The 27,712-nt window shown below is 42.7% G+C and overlaps 2 protein-coding genes across 4 annotated transcripts; one reads left to right on the top strand and one right to left on the bottom strand.

The window, feature by feature from the left end:
- The first annotated feature begins 232 nt into the window (after positions 1-232).
- On the top strand, positions 233-2,566 carry LOC107379681 (trypsin). The gene is made up of 6 exons (XM_015950543.3): positions 233-336; positions 427-583; positions 734-832; positions 1,243-1,409; positions 1,915-2,051; positions 2,123-2,566. The coding sequence occupies exons 1-6, from the start codon at positions 297-299 to the stop codon at positions 2,273-2,275; spliced, it is 753 nt and encodes a 250-aa protein (XP_015806029.1). The 5' UTR covers positions 233-296; the 3' UTR covers positions 2,276-2,566.
- A 151-nt stretch (positions 2,567-2,717) lies between these two features.
- On the bottom strand, positions 2,718-27,540 carry cblc (Cbl proto-oncogene C, E3 ubiquitin protein ligase). 3 transcript variants are annotated; one of them, XM_054741122.2, is made up of 12 exons: positions 27,289-27,538; positions 26,373-26,940; positions 16,699-16,845; positions 16,465-16,621; positions 16,242-16,363; positions 14,436-14,573; positions 14,202-14,289; positions 13,938-14,069; positions 11,673-11,855; positions 6,580-6,626; positions 6,299-6,351; positions 2,718-3,097 (listed from the first exon to the last, which is right to left on the bottom strand). In XM_054741122.2, exons 2-12 carry the CDS (start codon positions 26,732-26,734, stop codon positions 2,967-2,969), a joined length of 1,560 nt encoding a protein of 519 aa, XP_054597097.2. In that variant the 5' UTR covers positions 26,735-26,940; positions 27,289-27,538; the 3' UTR covers positions 2,718-2,966. The 3 variants fall into 3 exon arrangements, with proteins under 3 accessions (XP_054597097.2, XP_054597094.2, XP_054597098.2); XM_054741119.2 differs by having other exon boundaries at positions 26,373-26,976; XM_054741123.2 differs by lacking the exons at positions 2,718-3,097; positions 6,299-6,351; positions 6,580-6,626 and adding an exon at positions 11,193-11,501 and having other exon boundaries at positions 26,373-26,976; positions 27,289-27,540.
- Positions 27,541-27,712: the final 172 nt, after the last annotated feature.

The raw sequence follows: 27,712 nt of genomic DNA on the forward strand, positions 1-27,712 counted from the left end.
CTTGCTCTAGTTTGCCTACCAGGAGTGACCCACGAGACAACCAGGTGACTTTGAGAAGCTGAACAGATGATGTCGAAGGTGTGCTGTGACAGGACCAAGGTGGGCAAATAAAAACAAAAAAAGGAGCGTGATAAGAAAGCAGATTTGGTGATTTGCTTTTAGCTCTGGGAGAAGACGGTGTGAAAACACAGATGGGGTCAACAATTAGTGGAAATTCAAAAAAGGTGGGAGGGCATTGAGACCTTGGTGCGGTATAAATACTGGCGAGTCCTGGCGACCTCTGATCTCTAACCATCATGAGACTCCTCACTCTTCTGCTGCTTGTTGGAGCTGCTGGTACACACGCTTCCATTACACACACACGTTTATTCATACCTTAATGTTCAGACTTAAAAACAATGCTTTTACTTTTGTGTTGTTGAACAGTGGCAGTTCCCCGTCATGATGGCAGGATCATCGGCGGGGAGGAGTGTGAGCCTCACTCTCGTCCTTACATGGCCTCTCTCAACTACGGCTACCATTTCTGCGGAGGAGTGCTAATCAACGAGCAGTGGGTGCTCTCTGTCGCCCACTGTTGGTACAAGTAAGCCTGCAAAAATGAAAAATAAAAGCTTTTTTGCAACAATTTCCTTGTTTTCCTTCTGATGAGAAAAAAAACTAAACATGTTGGTAATATTGTGGAAAAACTACTGTTCAAGTATCTTCCTGCTTCCCAATCTACCCCTTTTCTCAGCCCTTATGCCATGCAGATCATCCTGGGAGAACATGATGTTCGTGTGTTTGAGGGTACAGAGCAGCTCATGAAGACTGACACCATCGTCTGGCACCCCAGGTGGTTAAAAAAAAAGTTTATCTTCTATGTCTCTTCCATTTGCACATTTTAAAGAACACATTTCATGCTTCCTGGAGCTCCCCCCACCCTTTTCTGTGCATGCCAAAGCTGCTCTAACTCACAGAGCTGAAAACCAACGCGAAGGTGAGTTAGTAACCTGCAGAGAAGAGACGGTTCCTGAACACCTTGATGAGGCTTTTTTTGTAGCTTCTCACTCATAATGACCACCTTGTGGCTATAGCTGCAGCACCAATATGGCAAATGTGTTGCAGCACATAATATTTTAGAGCAATCAACTCTTGAATTGAAGCAGAATGAATATAAAGCAGCGTTTAATCATGTACTCATCATCATTAAATTATCAGTGCAGAAATGTCTTTAAAGTTTATTGTAAACATCTTCATGTGCAGCTACGACTATCAGACTCTCGATTACGACATCATGCTGATCAAGCTCTTCCATCCTGTGGAGGTGACTGAGGCAGTCGCACCCATCCCTCTGCCCACAGGCTGCCCGGTGGGGGGGCTGCCCTGCTCAGTGTCTGGATGGGGGAACACAGCCATGGATGGTGAAGGAGGTGACTTAAATTAGAGGGAATGAGCACTAAAAGAAAGAAGCTTTTTACTTTAAAGGGATAATATGCAAGTTTTTCATATTTTTAATAAATCATCTTGAGACAGTACGTGCAAAAATGACCCTTTAAAGGGTTAATGAAATGTCAGTCAGACCTCACCACTCTCTGTGGCCAGAATATTGCACTTGCAACTTCAGAGTTGCTGTCCGCCACCTGTTGGACTGGAGACAAAACGGAGCTGGTATGCCTGGCGCTGCCGTCTTTTTTCAGCACGTTTCCTGCATGTTTTAGATTGCGAACACAGCTGATTTGTTTGATTTAGTGATGATCTGTTCACTAATGAAGGCTGAGGAGACATTTCAACTGTTGGATTAAGGTGTTAAAAAGACAAACGCACGGCGAGATGAATTTCATATTTGGTTCTACTAAACGGACACTAGGGGGTGCTAAAAGCAAGCCAAAACTGCCAGGTGTGTCTTTAAACTTTGTGTGTTTTCACCTGTGATAGTGAACATGCCAACCCGCCTGCAGTGCTTGGACGTGCCCATAGTAGACGACAAGGACTGTGAGAGCGCCTATCCAGACATGATCACACGCAGGATGGTGTGCGCTGGTTACATGGATGGCGGCAGAGATGCGTGCAATGTGAGTTTTACACCCGCAGGATCCACACGTACACGTTTGATGCATTTGCTCACGCCGTCTGTGTTCGTCAGGGGGACTCGGGCAGCCCTCTGGTGTGTGTCGGCGAGGTGCACGGTCTGGTGTCGTGGGGCCGGGGATGTGCTCAACCCAACTTCCCCGGCGTCTACGTCAAGGTGTGTGAGTTCCTCTACTGGATTGAAGACACTCTGAAGGACAATCCCTGAAGAAACCTTTTCTCGTCCTCAACCCAGTCCTCTCTAACTATTCGCTAAACTTTTATCTTACAAGAGAGCAGGCAACAATCTCTTTGTCACAATTGAAATATTTTTATCATAACACACAGTCTCAGTAAATAAGATAATTGGTTACTTAATCATTTTCATTCATTAGTGTGTATGAGTTTGAGGAAAAATGGAGAATGCTTCACCAGCAGGAGCACTTGTTGCTATTAAAACTGATTAATAAACTTAAAGAGTCCTTTAATTACATGTATATTAATAAAAATGGGAATTGGAGGAAGCGTTTTTCATCACTTGCCGGTATTTTCTCATGCTTTCTGATTAGCCTTTTTCATTATCATCATAATTCAAATTTCCAGCCTTTATTTAATTTCTCTGAGGTTTATTAAATGCCTTGATTTAAAAAAGAAGACAGTGTGAGAGGCCATATTTAGAAATTAGTGCTGAAGTCACTGCACAGATAACAGCAGCGTGATTATCCAACAGTTGGACGCCACCGTGGTTTGGTTGTTTTGTTGGTTCAGCCCTCTCTCTTCACTTCCAGCTGTGCTGCAGAACGGGCGCAAGGTCGTTTACAGTCAGGCATAAAACAAACAAAAACCCAAACAGGAGCACGTGTTTACATTCGCTGAACGGTCTCAGTCTTTTAGGTTTCAGATTTAGCCATTTTGAAACTTTAGGATGACATCATTCTTGTAATTTCACTCAATCCGGCTTTGTCTTTCTGAAGTCTTGCTGCATTTTTCTCCTTTTCTTTACGTCTTCTTTCATAAACTGGGCTGGATGGTCCCATCCACGATGCTCCAACTGGAGAAGAACACAAAAACAGGCTGCTGATTTGAACGAAATGAGTGCAACAGACCCTTTTTGTTTCTTTTAAAGCTTTTTAGGTCACATTTTGTGTCATAGCTGTTTCAATGAGATTTCTTCCATCCCCTCAGCTGCAAATCAAAATCTATTTCTTAGCACATTTGAGATGAAAATTAAACATTTGTCTGATCAACAACAGATAAATTATTCATCTTTTCTGTGCTTCTGGATGACTTATTCTACAGTTACCTACAGTTCAACACAAATCAACACAAATAAGGCCCAAACCCAAAACTCGCGCTGTGCCCTGCGGTCTTCAGCAAAGTGCACTTGGAGAAAGTGCGCTGTCAGGCTTCGAGTGCGTAGTACACAACACAAGTGTGCAAATAATTGCCAGATTGAGACAGGGAGCATTGCATCATTGATTGAAACGCATGTCGTGATGCTGGTCGCTGTGATACTTAAAAAAAAATAAACTTTATTAAAAACGTTCAAACAAACAACCAAACAATGATTTGAAATACATTTACATTCATTGCTGCTTTGTCTAAAAGCTTCAGAGCACCAACTAATCATCCTAAATGAAGTACTTTCATTAGAAAGTATTTCAGAAAAGGCACTTGAGCCTTTTCTCCCGCAGCAATGGATTGTGGGTAATGCACCCAAGTCTGCAGCAAGTGCGGATCAGAGTGCAAAAGGAGCGTGATCAACTTCCGCATTTGAGAATGGAGACACCCTACGCCAGGGGTGTCAAACATGCGGCCCGCGGGCCGGATCCGGCCCACAAGCAGGTTAAATCCGGCCCGCGAGATGGTTGTGTAAACTTTATTTTCATACTTTACAATGTAGAGTGAAAATAAACTTATCTTTGTGAGCAAGTTTTCTCTGTAACGAGTATAAATAAAACAAAGCTGCGCTCAAGGCTCACACAAGAACTCGAATCACATCCTGAAGTTGGCCGCCACTCAGGATGTGACTTCTGATATTGATGTGCTGGTGAAAGCTAAAAGATGTTAAGTAAAATGAGTCAAATATACTTTAAGTGCTGCATGAAACTGATCTAGCCATGTGATCTGTAAGCTCTTTGAATCACTAAGGAATGTTTTTTTAGTTTTTTCAAAATTTCAAGTACACTTCAGGTGTTGTACTTGTACTATTTTGGATACACTGTCCTCAGGCTCCAGCTTTGTTTTATATTGATTGTATTAAAACAAAGAAAACAATCTGCAGTTTTTTTTTAATTTACCGGTCCGGCCCACTTGGGACTAGATTTCCCTCAATGTGGCCCCTGAGCTAAAATGAGTTTGACACCCCTGCCCTACGCACTCACACCCCTGGCTGGGATCGAGCAATTGAAGGGTGGAAGTGTGAGTATTGGGATTGGGCTTTAGTTTAAATGTTTTGGAAACTGTGCTGTCTTCTACTTCCTGGGTAAAGATAAATTTAGGGACCCATTAATTGGTCACATAAACAGGAACCTGTGTTACGCAAACTCTTCTTTAAATGTGTGGTTCACACATTTGCAGCGGCCTCTAGTAGGAATGAATGCCTTGTAAATCGTACTCTGGGGGAAAATGATCACATGCATCTGTTTCAGAAAGTAGCAGATTGCCACATTAAAGGAGAGCTTAACACGACAACATTTGTAGTTTTATTTCCTGATATTTGGACATCTCACCTCTGAATGGTTAACAGCAACACGACTCGACCACCGACTTCATTTGCTCTGCAACGTTGATGTTTTGTCTCCACAAATAACACAAGCCTGTTGAAGTTGCTAATGCTAACTGTTAGCTTCTATTAGCAGAGACGTTCTCTGCTGTTTCCTGGACGCTAAACCAACAACAGCCTTCCCCGTCGTGAGTCAAGATGGGTGAATCCAGGGGCGGCGTTAGGGCCGGCTACTTGGGCTGAAGCCCCGGATGTTTCATGGAAAGCCCCGGATCTAAATCGCGGAAGTAACATGCAGTACCAAAGACCAACAGAGAGGGAGCAGCTGGCAGTAGTTTGTATACAGCCTGCCTGAGCCTCCACCACTGAAGAAGAAGCCCTTCAGCAGCCGGCTTCTTCTGCAGTCTCTGCCTGAAACGCATGAGTGAAGATGGACATAAGGACGTTTTTTAGACCAAAAGTACAACGACAGAACCCCAGCTTTGATGAGACTGGTGTTGACTCAGGTTTGTGAGTCTTATTTGAAAATATTTGTTGTGCTGCTGGTTTGCCTAAAGTTAGCTTATCAGGTAAAGTTGTTGGAGAAAGAAAGGGAATATTTACTATCATCTCACACTAAACACTAACAGGAACAATACTCTGCCCTGAATATGCTTAATATGTAGCTTCAGATTAAAAATTATGTGGTGCAAGACATATATGATGTTGACAAGTGCGTGTCACGTGTGCGCGCACGCGTGTGTTAAGCCCCGGATCTTCTTAAGTCCTAAATCCGCCCCTGGGTGAATCCATGAATGTTAAGTGACAGGGTGACGTAGATCTGTCAGGCTTTTCTAATCCTAGAGTTTCACCGTCTGTTTTCTATAAGAAGCTAATGCAGGAGATAGGTGTAGGAGACTATTTTCATGTTCAGCCTGCATGAAACACTCATAGTGACCCGTTAGAATCAGAAATAATAATTAAAAATGGTTTTCAGTGTTCCACACCTTTAAAAAGGTAAATCTCAGATCTATCATTTATTTTGTGCCTAAAATGTCTTAAAGACAAACTTAATTTATGGCTGAGATAAAATATTCTTCTCATGACAGCATGATTTTGTTAAATCAAGCAACGAGTACTAGAGCTACATGGGATGAAGTAAAACCCTTAAACAAAAATAAGGCAATTTAGTTCCAATGTTTATTTAAAACTCTAAACTGTACATATTGAAATAAATATTTGTTGTTTTTCTTTACATTGTCACTTCAAACTTAAATTTTTTTACTTTTGCTTTGTTTGATTTGGCCTTTAATACTCAACAGTTAATTATCTATTTTATTTCAGACTCTACATATCAGTTATCAGACGTTTTTCACACCTGAAAATAGTTGTTGCATTTGTCCAATTTACATTCATCAACTTTTATAGTGTTTACTCAACCTTCACAGTTCTTTTTATTATACTTTAAATGCTACATTTAACTCCTGAGCTAAGCTAAGCCAAGCTAATAAATATCAGGAATCAAGACAGTAACACACGGTAACTTACACTCAGCATTAGCGGAAGAACGAGTTGTTTCTTCGAGGAAATCAGCGCTGTTTCTATGAGAATCAGAAAAAATTTTATAGCTGCAAATGTTTTGAAGAAGTCACTTAATATTGGACACATTCAAATTTCATACAAAATTAAATAAATGTACAAAAAAAACGCTATTATGAGTAAAACACATCACAGAACATGTGATGATGGAAAACATGTTAGCTGCATTTATTACAAGAATACAACCAGCCCATGTTTTTCTTTTCTCTGCTCTGCCAGCAACACTTCACCTGTTTGTCTGTGGTTTGTGTACGTGTGCTCCACTGTCACTGTTGGCCTGCAGAGAAGACAAAAACAGGTCACAACTATCAAATCAAGAAACGCGTCATAGAGATAAACAGTAACAACAATATTCTGAGAAGCTATTGTCACGTACAGCTTGGAAGCGGGCTAAACTAGCATGCGAGTTAGTTTCTGATGTTTGAGATTGGCCGGTGGAAGACGGGAACTGTGGAGCACCGACACTTTTACGATGTAGAGGAGGAGCTCTGATGTGAGAGATGGGTACCTGCTAGTCCAAACTCGAGAACTGTTCAAAAAACGTTTGTAACCTTTTACAGATGAATTCAAAGAAATAATATTTTAAACAATTTAAACGTCACTAGCTTACTTTGCAAAGATATGAGGTGCTTTTAACTCCCAAACACACCCACATCACCCCGCTTCTCCTCCAGCTTCACTGGCTGCCAGTCAACTTCAGGGTTCATTTCAAGATCCTGGTTCTGGTCTATAGGGCCTTACATGGACAAGCACCATCTTACATTGGTGATCTTCTTAGTCCCTACACCCCCAGCAGGTCCCTGAGGTCCAGTGATCAAAGCCTACTGGTTGTGCAGCACCAGGCTAAAGGTCAAAGGTGACAGATCATCTGCTGCTGTGGCCCCCAGACTCTGGACCTCTCTCCCCCTGAGCCTGAGGTTAGTGGACTCAGTGGTCTCCTTTTAAAAGCAGCTGAAGACTCACTTGTTCAAGCTGGCTTTTGTATGACCTTCTTCACCTCTCTCTCTTTATTCTGCTCTCCCCACCTATTCCACCTTCCTCAGGATCCACTGATTTCCCTCTTTCCTGTTCACTCTCTCTCTCTCTTAACATTTTTTTAAATCCCAATTGCCTATTTTTGCTTATTTTAAATATATTTTTAAACATTTTCTAAATGCTTTTTTATATTTTTACAATTTTTGTTTTTGTGAAGCGCCTCGTGATTTTTATCTTGAGAGGCGCTATAGAAATGATATTTTCTTCATCTTGTTTTTTCTCTGTATTTTCTCTCTGTATTTGATATAGCGCCTTCTAGAGTTCTGGAACCCCCCAAGGCGCTTTACAACACCATCAGTCATTCACCCATTCACACACTGGTGGGGATGAACTACGATGTAGCCACAGCTGCCCTGGGGCGTACTGACAGAGGCGAGGCTGCCGAGCGCTGGCGCCACCGGTCCCTCCGACCACCACCAGCAGGCAACGTGGGTTAAGTGTCTTGCTCAAGGACACAACGACAGCGACAGAATGAGCGGGACTCGAACCTGCAACCTTCTGATTTAAATTTAGCATTTAAAATATAATAAAAAGACAGATTACGGGGTGAGCACTTAACTCCTGTGCCACTGTCGCCCCAGGAAACTTCAATGCTAACGTGGCCAACTTGATTGGATTAAAACAGATAGTTCATTTTTGAAGCATTGTTCTTCAAAGTATGTTGTAGTAAGAATCTTACCTCCAAATACATTTTGGAGAGGAAAAGGTACTAAATACTAGAAGAAACAAGAAACCGAAAGCTTTAATCTTCCAAAATAACTCAAAACCCAAATCTTTTTGCAGCAATTCAAGCAAGCATCTATATTTTGTTACATTTTATTATATTTTATTATTAATATTATGTTCCTTACAACAAAATCTGGCTTTGCTGGAGCTCTGTTTGGGGCAAGATACTGTGTGTTGACCTTGCTACGCTTATACTTCTTCTTGGAAATGATGTGGTCAACCTTGCAGTAAAACGTGATTCTGCTCTGAACTTTGATAGTTACGTCAACGGGTTGGTGTCTTCTGCATTTCACAATCTTAGACGTCAGTCAAAGGTTACGTCTTTTGTTTCCTAGAAAGACTTAAATAGTCATTCATGGTTTTATAACCTTGCGTCTTGATTACTGTAGTACTATTCTATTTGGGAGTGGCCCTGGAACCCAAGTGTGGGTGGAAATGTGGCGGGGTGGTTGCTGGTAATAAGCAGGTGTGATAGCAAAAAGAATACATTGAACAGTTTTCGCTTGTTTAGTAATTTACAAATTTGCAGTAAAGACAACTTGTGTTTTCAGAGAGGTTTGGGTTTTACGAAGGCTATAAATGTTGCTCTGGTTTATGATGGCTATAACTACAGATTTTATCTTTTTCCAGAGGCTTTGCTTCAAAAAGTAAGAGGTGTGTCTGTCTTCTTTGTCTATGGCAGGTAGGACTTGTTGTGTTTTTGAGAAATCTGGTTACAAGTTTTTTTCCCCGCCCCCTTTTTTTTCTTTTCCCTCCATGAAGTCAGAGCAGACATACATGTTGTTCTCAGATGTACAACATCTGTCTCTCCCAGTGCGGGTATAACCAGTAAACCATGTTTTGATCAATTCGTTGACCACAGCTGTTAAGATAATTTTTTTCACCGCAAAAGAAAGAAAAATTTAGATCGCTACGCCAGTGTTGGCCTCTTTGAACTGGTTACCTGTTGATTTTAGGATTTGTGTTAAAACTTGATTGATAACTTCTAAATTTCTCTTTTAAGTTCTGGAAAGAGCTTCTTTTTCATTAGGCAAACTTTATCTTCAACTGATTTCCAATCAAGGTTTTGAATTTATATGGTATGGCATTGAGCGGTGTTTTGTTATTGGACTTCTGTGCATGTCATGGATTGTCCATAATGAACACCATGTTCAGACATGCTGACCTCTACTCAGGATCGAGGTGGATCGGTGGGCAGAATACTTTGAAGACCTCCTCAATCCCACCGACACGTCTTCCAGTGAGGAAGCAGAGTCTGGGGACTTTGGGTTGGCCTCTCAAATCTCTGGTGCTGAGGTCACTGAGGTGGTTTAAAAGCTCCTCTGTGGCAAGGCTCCAGGGGTGGATGAGATCCGCCCAGATTTTCTTAAGGATCTGGATGTTGTGGGGCTGTGTTGGCTGATGCGGCTCTGCAATACCGCGTGGACATCGGGGGCAGTCCCACTGGACTGGCAGACCGGGGTGGTGGTCCCTTTATTTGAAAAGGGGGACCGCAGGGTGTGTTCCAACTGCAGGGGGATCACACTCCTGAGCCTTCCTGGTAAGATCTATTCAGGGGTTCTGGAGAGGAGGGTCCGTCGGATTGTTGAACCTCAGATTCAGGAGGAGCAATGTGGTTTTCGTTCAGGCCGTGGAACACTGGACCAGCTCTATACCCTTAGGGGGATCCTGGAGGGTGCTTGGGAATTTGCCCAACCAGTCTACATGTGTTTTGTGGATTTGGAGAAGGCATTTGACTGCGTCCCTCGGGGGCCCTGTGGGGATACTCCGGGAGTATGGGTTACCAGGCCCTCTGATACGGGCTGTTAGGTCCCTGTATGACCGGCGTCAGAGCTTGGTCCGCATTGCCGGCAGTAAGTTGGGCTCGTTCCCAGTGAGAGTTGGACTCCGCCAAGGCTGCCCTTTGTCACCGATTCTGTTCATAACCTTTATGGACAGGATTTCTAGGCAAAGCCAAGGTGTGGAGGGCATCCATTTTGGTGGCCTGAGGATCAGGTCTCGGCTTTTTGCAGATGATGTGGTCCTGTTGGCTTCATCAGAACGTGATCTTCAGCTTTCGCTGGAGCGATTCCAGCTGAGTGTGAAGCAGCTGGGATGAGAATCAGCTCCTCTAAATCTGAGACCATGGTCTTGATTCGGAAAAGGGTAGAACGCCTTCTTCGGGTCAGGGATGAGGTCCTGCCCCAAGTGGAGGAGTTTAAGTATCTCGGGGTCTTGTTCACGAGTGAGGGAAAACTGGAGCGTGAGATCGATAGGCGGATTGGTGCTGCATCTGCAGTGATGCGGGCGTTGTACCGGTCTGTCGTGGTGAAGAGAGAGCTGAGTCAGAAGGCGAAGCTCTCGATTTACCGGTCGATCTACTTTTCTACCCTCACCTATGGCCATGAGCTTTGGGTAGTGACCAAAAGAACGAGATCGCGGATACAAGCGGCCGATATGAGTTTTGTCCGAAGAGTGGCTGGGCCCTCCCTCAGAGATAAGGTGAGAAGCTCTGTCATTCGGGAGGGGCTTGGAGTAGACCCGCTGCTCCTCCACATCGAGAGGAGCCAGTTGAGGTGGCTCGGGCATCTGGTCAGGATGCCTCCTGGGCGCCTCCCTGGTGAGCTTTTCTGGGCATGTCCAACCGGGAGGAGAACTAAAGGTAGACCCAGGACACGGTGGAGGGACTATGTCTCTCACCTGGCCAGGGAATGCCTTGGAATTCCCTCGGAGGAGCTGGCCCAAGTGGCTGGGGAGAGGGAAGTCTGGGCCTCTCGACTTAGGCTATTGCCCCCGCAACCCGACTCCGGATAAGCGGATGAAAATTGATGGAGGATAGATGGTATGGCTTGGTAAGGTAAGGTAAAGCATGATTTGGTAAGGTAAAGTATGGTATGGTATGGTATGGTATGGTATGGTATGGTATGGTATGTTGTGGCACCATCAGTACAATGATGCCAACAGTAAATCCATAACACAGGTTTCTATTAAACTATCTTGAAATATTTAAGATATGAATAATTTCAGATGACTGACATCCAATCTGTTAGGATTGAGCAACTCATACAGTACCGTATTTTCCAGAGTAGAAGTCGCACCAGCCATAAAATGTATAATGAAGAAGAAAAATACATATATAAGACGCACTGGACTGTAAGTCACATTTTTGGGGGAAATTTTATTATTTTTCTTACAAAATCTGAGACCAAGTGTTTCACATTGCAAGACAAGTACCGGTAACATTGACAGAATAAACAATCAGGGCACAGCAGCGCACCACGGTCTCCAGCAGAGGATGGCAGTGTTTCAAACCCTCCCAGCCGGCGGGGAGAGCGCCCGCAGCACCCCGCCACAGTCTGCAGCAGATGATGGTGGTGTTTGAACCCTCCCAGTGGGGCAGAGGAGCTGAAACCTGGACCGCAGCAGCGCGGTACACACAATTTGTTATATAAGTCGCAGCACCAGCCAGACTATGAAAAAAAGTACGACTTATAGTCCGGAAAATACGGTATATATGTTAAAAAACATTCATGAGTATTGTTCCAAATAAAATGGTATAAAACAGGCCTACATCTCCACACACCTTTCTCATGGCAGCAATTTCCTTTATCACCACTTCGATGTCTTCGTGGTCTTCTTCGTCGCTGTCATCACCTTCTCCCTCCTCCCACTGATGGCTGTGTTTCAGGTAGGGCTCAACGAGGACTGCCTCTGTTCCTCTGATGTTGCAGCGACAATACGGGCAGGTTTGACCCGCTGACTTCAACTAAATCATCACCAAGGACCCGAGACAGGCAAACACAAGGAAAGTCAATGTAAACATACGTTCACTTACATTTAAATTTAACTGTTTCACACCTTTTGTACTGTCTAGGGGAATATGTTGAACTCATTTTCAAAGAATAGAGGAAGACGTGGTGGAAAATACCACGTTGAACAGATGCTGTTAGATCGTGCTTTTCCACTTTGAAGATGAGGTGAAAATGAAGGTGATTTGTGACGTTTAAACATATCTGTCTGGGTTTATTGACCATCTATGACTGTGTGGAGACACGTTGGAACTCTTTTTTTTTTACTTCTGCTTTATTATTCTTGCGTTTTATCAAAACTTACTGTTTATCAAAAAGTTTCATTGGCCACAATTTAAACCAATTTAGAAGAAAACTTTATTGTTTCCCAACACTATCATCTCAAACACATTGTTGACTTTACACCGAGAATTGAACCGATACCGTTTGGGGAGGATGTGAAGCTGAGCTCACACAGGAAACTCTGAGCCAAATGTCAGGACTCAGTAGTCTGCTTCTCTTTCTTTTCTTTCTCTAAAAACTGCGAACCTCCTGAACTGGCTGGCGGGGCCTGATGCTATGGTTTGAAAGCGGCAGCAAAAACATTCTTTAATGTCATTCTGTGTGTGAATGAGGAAGCAGAAAGTTGGAAAATTACTACTGCAGAAGTGAGCAGGCCTGATGTGGGGCTGGATCATCCAGAGGTGCAACATGTTCAGCTGTGAGTTCACGCTGTACTGAAACTGATGATTCAATTCAGTTCAATTCATGCTCTGAAGTGAGGAGAGTCTCAATCCTGCCCCCCACCTAGTGGACACTTATGTTGTGTGTTGTCTGAAGCCTGTGTGCATATCTGTCTGAGGTGTTTTTTTTTTGTTTTTTGTTTTTTGCATAGCAAAGCTATCCTCTCTGTCAAAGTTAAAGTTAAAGTTAAAGTCCCATTAGTTGTCACACACACAGGTGTGTGCGAAATTTATTCTCCGCATTTGACCCATCCCATGGGGGAGCGGTGAGTTGCAGACACAGCCACGCTCGGGAACTATTTGGTGGTTTAACCCCCCAATCCAACCCCTTAATGCTGAGTGTCAAGCAGGGAGGCATTGGGTCCCATTTTTTCAAAGTCTTTGGTATGACCGGACCAGGAATCGAACCCTGATCTCCCGATCTCAGGGCGGACACTCTATCACTAGGCTACTGAGAAAGGTTTATTCGGGGTGATTCTGAAGTCCCCCCCCTCCCCCGGCTATCCTCATATAAACCCTCTTGATCTATAACGGTAGCGCGACTCGGGTTGAGAATGACCACAGTCGCCAGTTCTTGTCATGTGTCTATGTATGTATGTCTGATCTTAGAATTGTGTGTACTGAAACAACTGAATTAAAGTATTTTTGAATTTGAAGAGATATGACTTATTATTTGGCAAGAAACTGATCAGTTTAGTTTCTTTTTCACCAACAGTATGCGTAACAAACACTTATTAATTTGTCCAGTGATTAAAATGTTTATGTTTTATCCAAAGACGTGTACAATTTTAACCTATTGGGCATGTTGTGATCTGTGGGGGAAACTGGAGTACCTGGAGGAAACACGCGCATGCATGGGGAGAACACGCAACTCCACACATAAATACTGCAGCCGGGTATCGAACCTGCAATCTTCTTGCTGCGAGGCAACAGTGCTAACCACTGCACCACCATGCACCAAGATGTTGCAAATTATTTAATAAAAATCTATAAATCATTTATTTGACACACACACACACACACACACACACACACACACACATTCTGAAAACAGCAGCAGATTTAAAGAAAAGGTTTATATGGGAAACACGGACCTCATTTCTGACTCTGAACCCAAACCACATTCAAATAGGTGTAACAATAAAATAAAGCAACACCCACCAGTCAAACAAGGGCCTACAGAAGGGCGTCTGGCTTGTTCGACCTCGTGTTTCCCATCACTGAACACTAAAATGTTGCGGTAAGGCTACGGCTGCTCTGTGAAGAGCTGCATCAGCAGGAGGGAATTTAACGTAAATAGACAAAGGTTCTTCTTACCTGCCAGCCTGTGAGACACGGTCGACATAGGAGGTGTCCACAGGGCAGAATCTTAATGTCTTTGTCCCTCTCTGTGCAGATCTTGCACAGCTGGAAGGTGCTGCCGATCTCACAGTAAAGCTCATACTGCTCCTGTTGGGTTGTGGGGGGGGGGGGGGGGGGGGGGGGGGGTCAGAGAGACAGAACAGAGCAAAGAATGTCCCAAAATATGAAACGATTAATACAAATTCACCTTCTGCTGCTACAGGAGGGGCTTCTTCTTACCTCTGTTACTGTGACTTTCTCCCTGCTAGAAGGTTCACACAAACCCGTCAGGCGAGGGTTCAAATCCCGTCCATCTGGGTACATGTAGCTGCAGGCACAGGAACACACTGCACTTAGCAATAAAACGTAATCACACGGGGGATAATTGGGCTTTGTGAGAGAGAGAGTGTGTGCGTGTATGCGTGCGTGTGTGTGTGTGTGTGTGTGTGTGTGTGTGTGTGTGGTGCTACTCACCAGCCCTCCTTGAAGCCCTGAATAAGTGCTTTGCAGAGAGGTTTGTTCTGAGGAATGGTCTGGATGATGTCTCCTTCAGAGGTCACGTGGCCGATTGCCCACTGACCCATTCTTGTGCAGCTCAGACGGAAGATGTAGCTGGATAGAAAAGAACCCCCTCGTTTGTTAGAACACTTAAGTAGAAACACACTTAAACCGTCACTCCTCCTTGAACCGTCACCTTATCGTGGTGGAGGAGTTTGAGTGCCCTAATGATCCTAGGAGCTATGTTGTCTGGGGCACTTTGTGCCCCTGGTAGGGTCTCCTATGACAAATTGGTCTTAGGTGAAGAGTGAGACAAAGAACGGTTCAGAGGATCTTTCATGGATGTACAATCAAAGAGGCGGAGTACCCGGCCCGGAGGGTTACCGGGGTCCCACCCTGGAGCCAGGCCTGGGGTTGGGGCCCATGAGCGAGCGCCTGGTGGCCGGGCTTTCGCCCATGTATCCGGTTCGGGCCCACCCCGTCCCAATCCTCACCTATGGTCATGAGCTTTGGGTAATGACCGAAAGAACGAGACCGCGGATACAAGCGGCCAAAATGAGTTTCCTCCGTAGGGTGGCCGGGCTCAGCCTTAGAGATAGGGTGAGGAGCTCGGACATTCGGGAGGGACTCGGAGTAGAACCGCTGCTCCTCCGGATCGAAAGGAGCCAGTTGAGGTGGTTTGGGCATCTGGTCAGGATGCCTTCTGGACGCCTCCCTGGGGAGGTGTTTTGGGCATGTCCTGCCGGCAGGAGGCCCCCGGGTCGACCCAGGACACATTGGAGAGGTTACATTTCCAATCTGGTCCGGGAACACCTTGGGGTCCTGCCGGAGGAGCTGGTGGAGGTGGCCGGGGAGAGGGCGGTCTGGAGCTCCCTAGTTGGGATGCTGCCCCTGCGATCCGGACCCGGATAAGTGGAGGAAGATGACGACGACGCTTAAAGGTGCACAAAGAAAGAATGACATCCAGTGGATTAAATCTCGGTTCTGCAGTCCATGATTCAAAACAAACGAGTCCACCCTGAGCAACTGTGGCCATTTACGGCTCAGGGTCAGAAGATTCTAGATGACGATTGAAGACAAGTCAAACACAGTAAGATGGTAATTGAAAAAGTAGCTTGAGATAGTTTTAGACCCAATTGTTTGCACTGTTAGCATTGTTAGCTCAATGTTAGCCTCTAGCCCTCTTCACTAACTCTTGATATTAGAGTCATTCAGTGTTGAATTACAAATGCCAACACAGTCTTGGCAACCCCACAGACTCTGAAACCTTTTAGTTGGAGGTGGGACAAAGGGTTAACAACGACTATGTTCTTCTTCTACCTTTTTAAAGGATAAAACCTGGCAACCATCCAGAAGGAAATCAGTTTCAATGTAACCTTCTCTCCAACATATTTGAGACTTGAGACTGTTGTGTTATTATTTCACAGAAAAATTCTTACTTGTTGCACCTCTAAAGACACACGAGCTTAAATCTGCTCTTACTGTTTTGAGTATTTCTGATGCATAAAGTTAAATTAAACAGTTATTCGTAAAAAGGCAACAGCAGGTTTGCTTTAGTGAACATTCCCACAAATGTAGAAGTCGGAGCATGCAAGGCAAAGTTAAAATGCAAATAAGTTAACAATAATCAACCCAAACCAAATATGAAACCCCGTAGTCTCACATACTAATTTATATGTCTTATTTTGTTCAGCAGGAACTTGTTAACTTGCAGAATGTTAACTTTTATGACCACATAGCTAAAACAAAGAACATTGCTCCTTTGGTTGTGCTGATGTTCACCTGCCAGGTTTGTGAAGGCAATGCTCCAGCCGAGCTACAACCTGGTCATACGTGAGGAAGGCCATGTACCCTGGATGGGTCACCGCTAGCTGGTTCCAGTTCCTAATAAGAGACCTCCAGGGCTAAAAGGGGATGGCGAGATCAGATCAGAAGAACATTTTGATTTGACAAATTCACGCAAGAACTGAAAACGTATGCTCTCCAAAACATCCTCTAAGCTCACCTGGAACAGTCGTATGAAAGTGTCAAACTCAAACACCGAGATGTGATCATTACAGGTGAGATCAATTGTTGATTTGAGCGCCATGGACTCCATCCCTTCCTCAAATGGATGGATGCTTTTCAGCTTCTCTTTGAAGATTTTCCATTGAACTACGCACCTGTTAGAGCACAGTAAGAGCTTACAGATGCACACGAGCATACAAAACCCTGAACATGACAAACATGGTCCACATACATGTTGTCAAAGGATTTCCTCCAGAACTGATCTGCCTCAGGCTTAGCCACCTTAAAAGTGTCACCTTGAAAATATCCCCCTGGAAACATGGCCTTCAGCTCCCAGAGCATGTGGCTGAACAGCAGCGACAGCTTGGTCAGATTCCTCCTGAAGACGACAGATGAAATAAATGTTAAAGGTTCCAGATCACGAGTAAAGGTAGGCACAGTATATGATAAAACATCACCAGTGGCACTGTTGAGATGTCATTTATCTGAAATACGAGTTATTTTAATCAGCCTGAATTCATAACTGGAAATGAAACTGTTTCATTGAAGCTCCGCCCACTCCTGCTCTGACAAAACACCTACAACAGTGCCTTAGGCCAGCCTGCTGTTGCACTGGCTTTGGTAGTCCAGTGACTGCCTTGGCACTCTAACTACTGGACTACTGGGTTTGTACAAAGCACTAGTCACCTAATGGGCCATTCCCATCTGTACCGGGTCGGCCCGGGCCGGGTAGCCCCGGTCGGCCCCAGCCTGGCCCGGTTGATTCCACACATCTTTTGGGCCATTCCCATCTGTACCGGGTCGGCCCGGGCCGGGTAGCGTAGGTTGTTTACATATCTGGGTGGCCTGGTATTTTTCCGGGCCAACCAAGGCTCATTCTCAGCCCTCTTCTCGAGGAGGTCTGCTTCAGGCCGACCAGGGCCAACACACCCACCGCTGACAGCAAATTCACACCTTCCATTAGAGCAAGCCTCTGATTGGTGGGTAGAATCAGCCCACATGGGCTTAAGGCAAGGATGTGTTGAGTCAACCGGGCCAGGCTGGGGCCGACTGGGGCTACCCGGCCCGGGCTGACCCGGTAAAGATGGGAAAGGCCCATTAGAGACATGTCCTGTACCGGCCTGGGGAGGCAGGTTTCAGATCAGAGACTAGCTTCCGGGAGAGGACCAGGGCCGGATGATGGAATTGGTTTCCATTCGCGATTTACAGGATTTTCAAAGTAAAACTCACAATTTGCAGCTGAAGCAGGAAAATGTATGAATTTAGCCGAAAACGGGTTTGGGTTTTCTTTTCATGAGGAAATAATATCACATGGTAAAAAGCTCATGATATTGTAATGATTCCACGTTGTTCTGCCATGCCTGTCATGTTTTTTTTCTTCCTTTCTGCCAGTCCTCCTGTTACTAATCAGCTTCACACAGTTCACCTGAGTCCTGCCTGATTGTCTCCCTGCTGCACCGGTGCGCTCCTCTCTCTAAGCAAAGCTCTGTCTCTGTCTCCCTGCCAGATGATCGACAGCCTTGTGCCAGTAGAGACTCCAGCGATACTTTTCAGCCAAACCCTTTTCTGATTTTTTTGACCACGTTTTCTGTCCACGGGTTCTCTCCCCCATCTGTCATCTGGACACCGACCTTGGCTCTGAACTTTGACTACCGATTCCTGTTCTACCCCCTGATACATATTCTGCATTCTGTATTAAAGGTGTATACTTCTGCCTGTCTGTGTGACCTTGCCTGTACCTCACATAGACATTGAATTTTGGGTTCATGAACTTCTGTTGGGCGGGACTAATTGTCTGTCTCATTCTGAAGAGAGGAGTTGAAATCCACAGACAAGAAGAAGGGTTCCCATAGCTGGCACCAAGACAGTTTCCCCCCTTCTCCCTGCCATCACAGCACATGCTCTGTCTCCAGTTTTCCCAACAGCAGAACTTTCTACTCTTCCCTTATTCCCCCACATTCTAAAACAAATATCTTTAAAAACGGTTCACTGCTTTGGTGTTTTGGCTGATCTTCCAAGTCTTCAGGTTACATTCATTCCAGATATGACACGGCCCCTTTAAAATAAACTATGAGAGGTCAAACAAACGGTGGGATTAAAAAAATCCCATCTGACCTCATTACTTTTTTTTTTTTTGAAAAATCTTAAATCGGCATAACAATTCTGTACCTCATCTGACTTTATAGTTAAATGATGACTTTATAGTTGCACTCATTTGTTCAAATAGGCCAAACGACTCAAATGAACACGAGGAATTGCATTACTTAACAAGTCCTTGTGCACATTGATAAAAAAAAGCAATGAAGGCACTGTCAGTGTCTCTCTGTGCTGAGTGTCGGTTGAGCACTGCTGATATTTTCCACAGACACACGCATGCATGCACACGCACACACACACACGGGTAAACGCACAATAGTCCAGCATGCTAACAGGATGCTGGCTGCTGCACGCTGTCTGTAAACACCACAAAATGTTCCAGTGGCCAGTGTGACACTTCAGATCACTATGAAGCGGTTTCATTTGTCTGTTTTGATGAGATTGTTTTCTATTTTTAAACTGCTTGACTTTTTTTGACCCACATGCACCTCGGTGTTGCGCGTGATATCACACTCAAAGACTGGTTTAGAGTTCCACTGCAGCTGCATCAGATGTAAAGGAGCTTCTTTCTGGTTTATTTAAGGTTTTCTCCTCTAAACATAGTGATTTAATCTGTTTTAAGTAAAGAATGAACATAACAATGCATGTTACAGTATTTTTCGATTGCTAAAACTCAAAAAGCAAAAATGAGGCTCAATTTTCACAACCTCTACTTCTGTTCCCAATCACTTGACTCAATTTATCACTACTTAAGATTTCCTTATCATACTAGAACTCTGATTTTCCTCCTTTATACTCTGATGTCAATTTCACATGACCTTGCTGTCAGAACACAGCACACCAATTTTCAGGTTTACACACACTTTCCACATAAATTCTCAAAGCTTCAATCAACAACACACAAACATTCAAATCTCTAAACTTTCGGCTCTGGCGAGCAATTTGCAGTCAGGGACTGCAGCATAAAAGTAAGTTTCCACAAGGCTACCCATGTGTATGAGTGGTTTCAGGACCACCCACGGTTTTCCATTTTATACCTTCCACCTTATTCCCCCTTCCTCAATCCCACTGAGGAGTTTTTCTCAGTCTGGAGGTGGAAGGTGTACGAAAGGAATCCACAGAGCCCGGTCCCACTGCTTCAAGCCATGGAGGAGGCATGTAGAGATGTGGCCTTTGAGACCTGTCAGGGCTTCATGAGGCACTCGAGGCGGTACTTCCAGCGCTGTTTGGACCAGGAGGACATCGCCGGTGATGTTGATGAGGCCCTCTGGCGAGACAGAGACCAGAGGCATGATGCCCCATGATTGTGCTTGAATGTAGGGGGGGGGGGGGGTGTCTAATGTTTGTCTCAGAGAAAAGTGGGCACTGTCATACATTAAGTGTGTAATTCATTGTGTTCCATTTAGACAATTGTGTTTTCAGTTTTGCTCTTCAGTGTTCTTTCCATGCTTGGTAGTGTTCACCCAAAGGCTACTTGTGTTTAAGCAATGAATGGTATGTGTGTGTCATGTGAAAATGTGGCTGTGTTCACCAAATGAAAACATGTGTTCCATTTTGGGAACATGTTAAGATGCGTGATGGCAGGGTTTTGTTGCAAAGGGAAGCCACAGTTTAGGGATTTGTGTGTTATGTTTGGGGTTTTGTGTGTGCAGTTCTGAAAGAAACGTACAGTTTTGAAAAACGCGTTTTAGCAATCGAAAAAAACTGTAATGAGGCCCTCTGGCCAGACAGAGACTGGCGGCATGATGCCCCATGATTATGCTTGGGGGGGGGGGGGGGGGGGGGGGGGGGGAACTGTAAAAATAAAATGTTTTGTCTCAAAATTTGTGTAGGTGGGTGGGGGTGGGGGGTGGGGTGGGGGGATGGGTAAACTGTCAAAATAAAATGTATTGTCTCAAAATTTGTGTGTGTGTGTTTGGGGGGGGGGGGGGGGGGACTGTAAAAATAAAATGTTTTGTCTCAAAATTTGTGTGATGTCTAATCTTTGTCTCAGAGAAAAGTGGGCACTGTCATACATTCAGTGTGTAATTCATTGTGTTCCCTTTTGAAAATTGTGTTTTAAGTTTTGCTCTTCAGTGTTCTTTCCATGCTTGGTAGTGTTCACCCAAAGGCTACTTGTGTTTACAGTAAGAAATAAAAAGTACTTTTTCCACCCCTGGTTCAGCGGGTATAGAAGCTCAGTCCGTCCCATGTTGCTATTTTAAACGTAAGAAGTGAAGAGCAACACTTCAGACCAAATTAGAGTAACTCAACTTTTATTATTAGAGCTTCCTCCATATTCACGGTAATGCTACAAATAGGTACATTATTTTTGCTCTATTTTACATGAAAAGAAGATTCTAACATTTGAACCCATTTGGACTTTTTTTTATCTCCAACCTTTGCCTACATATTTTGTGAGTTGAATATGAAATAAAAACATTAACAGTTATTGCGAACTGATCTATAAAAACCCTTTTTATTGTTCTGTAAATGGTTCTTGAGTTTATTTGCATGTATTTTTAGAATTCCTGTCAGTGTAAGCTGAAATCACCGGCGCGTTGCGTTTAAAAAAAACCCAGAACCTTCACAGATCTGTTTCTGATGGCTAACGGGAAGATTTATTACATCATAAAGCATTTGGTTTTTCACAAATAAACTGATCATGTACTTCAGAGACACTGCTAAAGAGGATGTGAATGCATAACAATTTACAAACCCACAAGATGATATTTAAACAATTTGACATAAATACGCATAACAGTATGTGAGCCTCATGCATGGCTGCTCATGCATGACTTGCTGCGGTGAAAGACCCATCTGTGGTGCAAGAAGAAGATTCACTAACATGGCATGTTTCATTTTCAGATTCTGGAGATGTAGAAGTTGTGAAATACCAGCTAAAGGGTAAAAAAATGTCAAATAAGGGAATTGCATTTTATTCTAATTGTGAACAAAAGTATTTTTTGGACCTTACTGGTATTTAGTCCATCTACATCATTTATTTTATCAATAAAGTTTCTTATTACTCAGCCGACAAACTCAACAGAATTTGAAGAAGAGATCAGTTAGAAAAGTTAATTTCTGTGTAATAATTTTTCTGATGAGCACTTTTCTGCATGAACTTTGTCACAAATAGGTCATCTTTTCAGCCACAGACAGAAAAAACCCAACTCATATGGACGGACAGCACTCTGGAAAATATTAGCATCTCATAATGGATTTTGTGAGCGCTGATCTTCAAGCTGCTAATTCTCCAGTTTGAGCAGAATATCATGATGTGACTCAATGTGAGAAAAAGGGGTGAAAGACAAAAGATCGTCAGCCCTCCTGAGGAGCTTGTGCATCAAGGCCCCAAAAAAGAAAGTCTCCTCAGAAACAATATCGTCCCACTTTTCTCAAGCTGCTCAGATTCAAAGCAAGTTGTTGCTTTTTTTCCTCCGATTAGCATCACAAAGATGCAGGTTTGGCCCCGTTTCCACATCCATCGTTAGTATTCCCAGCAGGAATGAAAGAAGGCGGCCCGATCTCCAAACAAAGTTCTCGCTCCGTTTAGCTGCTCAGAAATGTTCACCCAAACAGCAGACGGAAGGAAGTCACTTTAATGCAAATAGTCCTTCAAGTCGATGTTATTTTGCATCAGAGCCGTGTTCAGGACTTTTAAAATGGGGTGGCCCATGTGGGGCACTTGTTTATGCATGGGTGGCACCAATGGTTATGCTTATTTATTTATTTACACAAATCGTTTGTTTATTTATTTATTTATTTACTTTCTAGTGAATTTTGGAGTTTCACATTGCACAATCACCATTTTTTTCTATTCATCTTCTAGTTTTGTGGTGGTTAGCAAGTCACTTCTTGTTGCATTACTGCCACCAACTGGAGTTGAGTGGGACTCTAAATATTATTTATGTGAATATGAAAAAATAATAAATAATAATACTGAAATGTTCTGTAGGCCTGGGCTAGAAGACAGTGTTAAAGGTGCGTGCTACCACACACTATTTTTGGAGTTTACAACCCAAGCATTTTGTCGACAACGTAAAGTCAATTTAAACTGGAACTTTAGTAGGGTGGCACCTGGGGTGGCCAATCAGATTCTAAGGGTGGCATGTGCTACCCCAGGCCACTCCCTGGACACGCCCCTGTTTTGCAGGTTTCTATCTTCATGGTGTGTTAGTTGGAATTCTGGGTCAAAACTGTTATTGCAGCTGGGAATTTTTAAATGATTAACCCATGAAATAGTTAAATATCATATTAAAAATTGCTTTTCTGTGCGTTTTATAATCAAGAAGCACTAGTCTCAGATTCCTACAGTAGATTCTACAGAATTATGGCTCTACACTACACACATATTGGTTCATAGTGACACATTGATTTATAACTGAAGTTTTTTAGTTTCCAAAAACAACCCGTTTGAGCTGAAACATCATGACTAGTTCATTATTAGGAATTTACTCTAGTCTGTTTTGTTTTTCTGCACATCTGATGCCATATCAGTCCCACATTTCCACTTGTTTAGATATGAATGGAATGCTGTTTATCAGTAACCACGTAACTTAGCAAACATTTCTGTCATCTGCTGCCAGTGGAATTACGAAGCGAATTCCCGGTGAAGTTACTGTCAGCCGCAGGTGTAACTTCAGCAGGAAAGAATATAGCAATACAAATGTTATCTTCCTTTTAAAGGAAAGCAAAGGCTGAAAATGAACGTGTCATACCTGTTTGTTAAAATGTAATTTCTGTGTAAAATCACCTTTTAGTATGCTGTGGCCCCCATACTCTGCAACCCTCTCCCCTGATTGGTCTCCTTCAAAAAGAAGCTGAAAACTCACCTGCTCAAGCTGGCTTTGGCGTGACCTGCCGCCACCCTCTCCTTATTCTGCTATATAAACCCAAAAGTTCAAAATAATCAAATATATTGAGTAGATTAAACTCATAATTAAAAAATGTTTTTAGAACTCAAATGTGTTGAGCTTGTTCAACCTTTTCCTTGTTTTAAGTACAAATGTTTTAATTAATCCAAACTACTTCCTTTTTAAGTAAACATAACTTAAATTAATCAGCTGAACTTTAATGAGTAATGTTAACTGAAAAATGATTGATTTATTATTTTTATGTTTCTATATTATTCCATTCATCTTTACGTCAACCCTAAAGTGTGTCTGATAAACAGACTTGTATATTATTTTAAATATTTGTGGATTTACAAGAAAAACAACCACAAACTAGCAATTTTGTTGGATTTCAGGAACAATAAACAGCTGGTGGGGGAGGTGCATTGTGGGTAGTCATGTTTTCAGTTATTTAGCTCTAATCTGGGGTGTTTATGCATGTTTATTGTGGAGTATTGTTGTTCTCAGTTATTATTTCATTCAGTGTTGCAGATGTGGTGTTACTTTTTGTATCATGTTGGCACCATAAGTGAGGAGGTTGGTCAAAGTAATGCTGTACGGCTGTGCTGTCCCATTGTTAATAATACTGTGGTTGTTCACACCAGATGCTCTTGACTTGACTTTGAGTGTTCCACTTTCATTGGCTGTTAGCATCTAGGGGTGCGTGAGTCATGATCTGGTGCTAGTTACTGCCTTCACCAGCCTGCCACATTGTCATTTCTAAGTAAATTCAACTTATTTGGGTTAGGGGGATATTAGGTCCATTTAGAGTTCATACAAGTTATAATATTTAAATTAGTAAAAACATGTTATGAAGTTCAAATAAAATAAGATATGCAAGTTTAGTTAAATTAAACTTTGTAAGTTGCTTAAGTACCAAGTTATAGGTTGGAGGTAGTTAAATGCTTTGATTTTATTTAGGTCATGTTTTTTAAGTTATGGTAAACTTATAGTTTTTAGATAAGTTAACTTAAACATTATTAGGTAATCAGTTTCCTCATAAATTTTGAGTTCAATGAACTTTTTCGGGGTTACAGTCTTTCCCGGGATCCACTGATTTCTCTCTTTCCTATTCATTTTCTCTCTCCATTCCTTACATTTTTGAATCACATTATTTTTCTCATTTTAAACATATTTTAAAACATTTAAAAAAGAATACCTTTTATATTTTAAATTTTTTGTTTTTGCAAAGCGCCTCGTGATTTTTATTTTGAGCAGTGCTAAATAAAAGATTACTTCCTTCCTTTCTTTCTTTCTTTCTTTCTTTCTTTCTTTTTTCTATTGTTTAAACAAAATAAGAATCCACACACTTCATTCTGCGATGTAGGAGTTTATCGGTCAAGCTTTCGGTCAGAGACCATCAGGAATTGTGGGTTAGGGTTAGCCACAATTCCTGATGAAGGTCTCTGACCGAAAGCTTGACCGATAAACTCCTAAATCGCAGATCGAAGTGTGCGGATTCTTCCTTTGTTTTTTCCACTTTTTGATCCAGCACCTTTCTTAGACGAGCGGTGACTCCTTCTACTCTATTCTTTCTATTGTTTAAAATGTGATTTTTGTGGCTATTTTTAATTGTTTTGTTTAACTAGTAAATTATAGTGAAAACAAGCTCAATAGTTTTGATGTAAATGCCCTTTATGTCATGATCATGCTACAGCTCTCATTAGTTGGGCTCATGCTGCTCACCTGTTTCACCAGCTAGTCAAACTCTCTGCCTGATTAAAGCCTTTAGAGACGGTGTCCACAATTCTTTTCCATGACTGATTTCTTGTTCCTGACAGCGTTTCTACCGCCTGGATTCTGCCCTCGTGCCTCGCCCCACCTGCATACCTCGGCCTCTTTTTGTGAAAACCCTGTATCTTTTTCCTGACTCCTGTCTTCAGCCTGTGCCCTATTGGAAGATTCTGCTTGTTGTCTCCCTGGTTCTGACCCGAACCCGTCCTTTCACCACTCTTCTGCATTACGACTTGAATCACCGACTAGTCGACGAGGTCCTTACCTCAGCTTCAGGAATTAACTTTTAAATGTCATTCTGGGTGCGGTTGCCTGTTTGAGTCCTCACAGACCATCATTACACTTTAGGCATTATTGTTAAAAAAAAAAGTATAATGTATCAAATACCTAAAAAAAAATCCAGAAAATTAAATGTTTTCTACCAGGTGTTTTTGAAAGAAAAGAAAGTTAGTTATGGTGTTAATGTGTTATTAATTTTGTGTAAACAATTTATACATAAATGTCGATTTTTTAAGACCAAACCAACACTAGCCTATTGGAAAAACGACTTAAAATTATTAGTTAAATCTTTGAATTTAGTTAAAAAGAAAAAGGCTGGTTTGTTTATTTCCTTTGTAGAAGATTTTGAGTTAGTAAGTTAATAATCTGTTAATTATGTGACCCCATCTTTAGATTTTCTTTTTTCATTTTTATTTTTTCATATACGTGAAAATGTTTAATATGCATGTAATGATTATCTTTTGAATATATAATGTAAGGTGCATTTTGTTTGTATGTTATCTTCTCTAATTTAAAAAAAACAAATTCTACCATTTTTTTGTTGTGCATTTTAGAAGAAAATTAGGTAACGCTTTACATTATGAATCCCTTTAATAATACTTGTACATTGTTAAGCATTAATAAACTAACCATTAACTTACTTCACAATATTAAGTAATGCATTATTAATCAGACCCCCCCCCCCCCCCCCCGGCTCTTCGTCGTAACCTGGACATTTAATAGTTGCCAATAGCGGTAACGTTAATAAAGGGAGCCTTTGTTCATTAATGCTTAATAATGCACCAAATAACGCTAGTAAAGAGACTCTTATTGTGAAGTGTTACCAAAATTAATTTTGATGTGAAATAAAAAGAGAGTTTTAAACATCAGCCAGGTTTCTGACATGATTAAGAACTCGTGTTGGAGCCCGAGGCCTTCTTACCTGTGACTCGATGTCTCGTCAAACATCCTCTCTTTTCCATCTTTAAAGAGCAGCACGGCCCGGTCCGTCTTATCCAGCAGGTTTTTGATGTGGACTCTCAGATACTTGGCCTCATCTCCCCGTGGCAGCAGGCCTGCTGACGGTCCCAGGCCCTTGTAAGGCTCCCAGACCTGTGAGAGGAGCGTGGCAGTCTCTCGAACCAGCTCAGGCAGGTACGGAGGGCTGTTCTTCAGGCCCAGACGGGCATTTGTGCACAGTTCCTTTAGCTTTTGCAGTCTTTTACTGGCCTTCTCCTGCAGCCGCAGGTCTTCCCTGGTAGGAAACTGGGAGCTCAGCTTGGGGCTCTTAGAGGCTCCTGACATTATGTCACTTGTGTGTGTTTGAAAGCAACGTGAAGTCAAAGTGTCTCAAAAGTTTGTGTCTCTGTGTGTTGGGGTGTGATGATCAGTGGAGTGCCACGAGGTGTGGAAGTCTCTAAGCAGAAGATGGGTGGAGTTTTTCAGGTTTTAGGGCGTTCGCTCTGACATTTGTCGTCTATACGATGATCTTTGCGAGTCCTCGGCTTGATCTGAAAAGTGTGCATCCTATCTTATTTAACTATTGTCTGGAGGAGAGAGTCAAACAGAATCACATCATCCTGTAATCAGCATGTGAAGCGCATAAGTCGTATAACCACAACAGTCCTCTTGAAGCTCATGATCCTACAGTCATGCTAAAATCAGGTTCTGACACAGTTTTAGTTTAAAAACCAACATTTAGCTCAAAGTTTAAAAATGTATGTATATGAATTAAAATTAGCGTTTAAGACAAGCATCCAGAATTTTACCATCTGAACCCTTTTATTTCTGTTGTCCGTCTCCAAAAAGACCAACAAACCTTTTTTTCCCACCACTGTTAAGAAATAAAATTTGCTCACCAGCATTTATCTGAGCAGCAAACCAGTCCTACGTTCTCAAGGTCAACAGAGCAAGAAGATCTACTTGCAGCACAGCAGAAACATGTTTTGTGTCATGCCCTGAAAGGGAGCAGTGTCCTCTTCTTCATGTCTCTTCATGTCACCCTGCTGCTCTCACACGTCTTGGCTCAGCCTTTGATTAATTTCCTGGTTGCAGCGAGACCAAAAAGGTTTGTGTTTGCTGCTTTGTTCAGGCAGACAAGTAAAACCAGAGAGAGAGAGAGAGAGACAGAGAGAGAGAGAGGGGGGGGGGGGGGGAAGGATCAGAGGTGTAGACTCAAAACAGAAAACTTTTGCTAGAATGAAAACAGGTGCAGAACTCAGTCAGCACTAGAACTTTATTTGCTGATACGTAGAAGCTTTACCGTTGGATGGGATTCCTGTA

This window comes from Nothobranchius furzeri, chromosome 5 (genome assembly GCF_043380555.1).
Source record: "Nothobranchius furzeri strain GRZ-AD chromosome 5, NfurGRZ-RIMD1, whole genome shotgun sequence".
NCBI classification, from domain to species: Eukaryota; Metazoa; Chordata; class Actinopteri; order Cyprinodontiformes; family Nothobranchiidae; genus Nothobranchius; species Nothobranchius furzeri.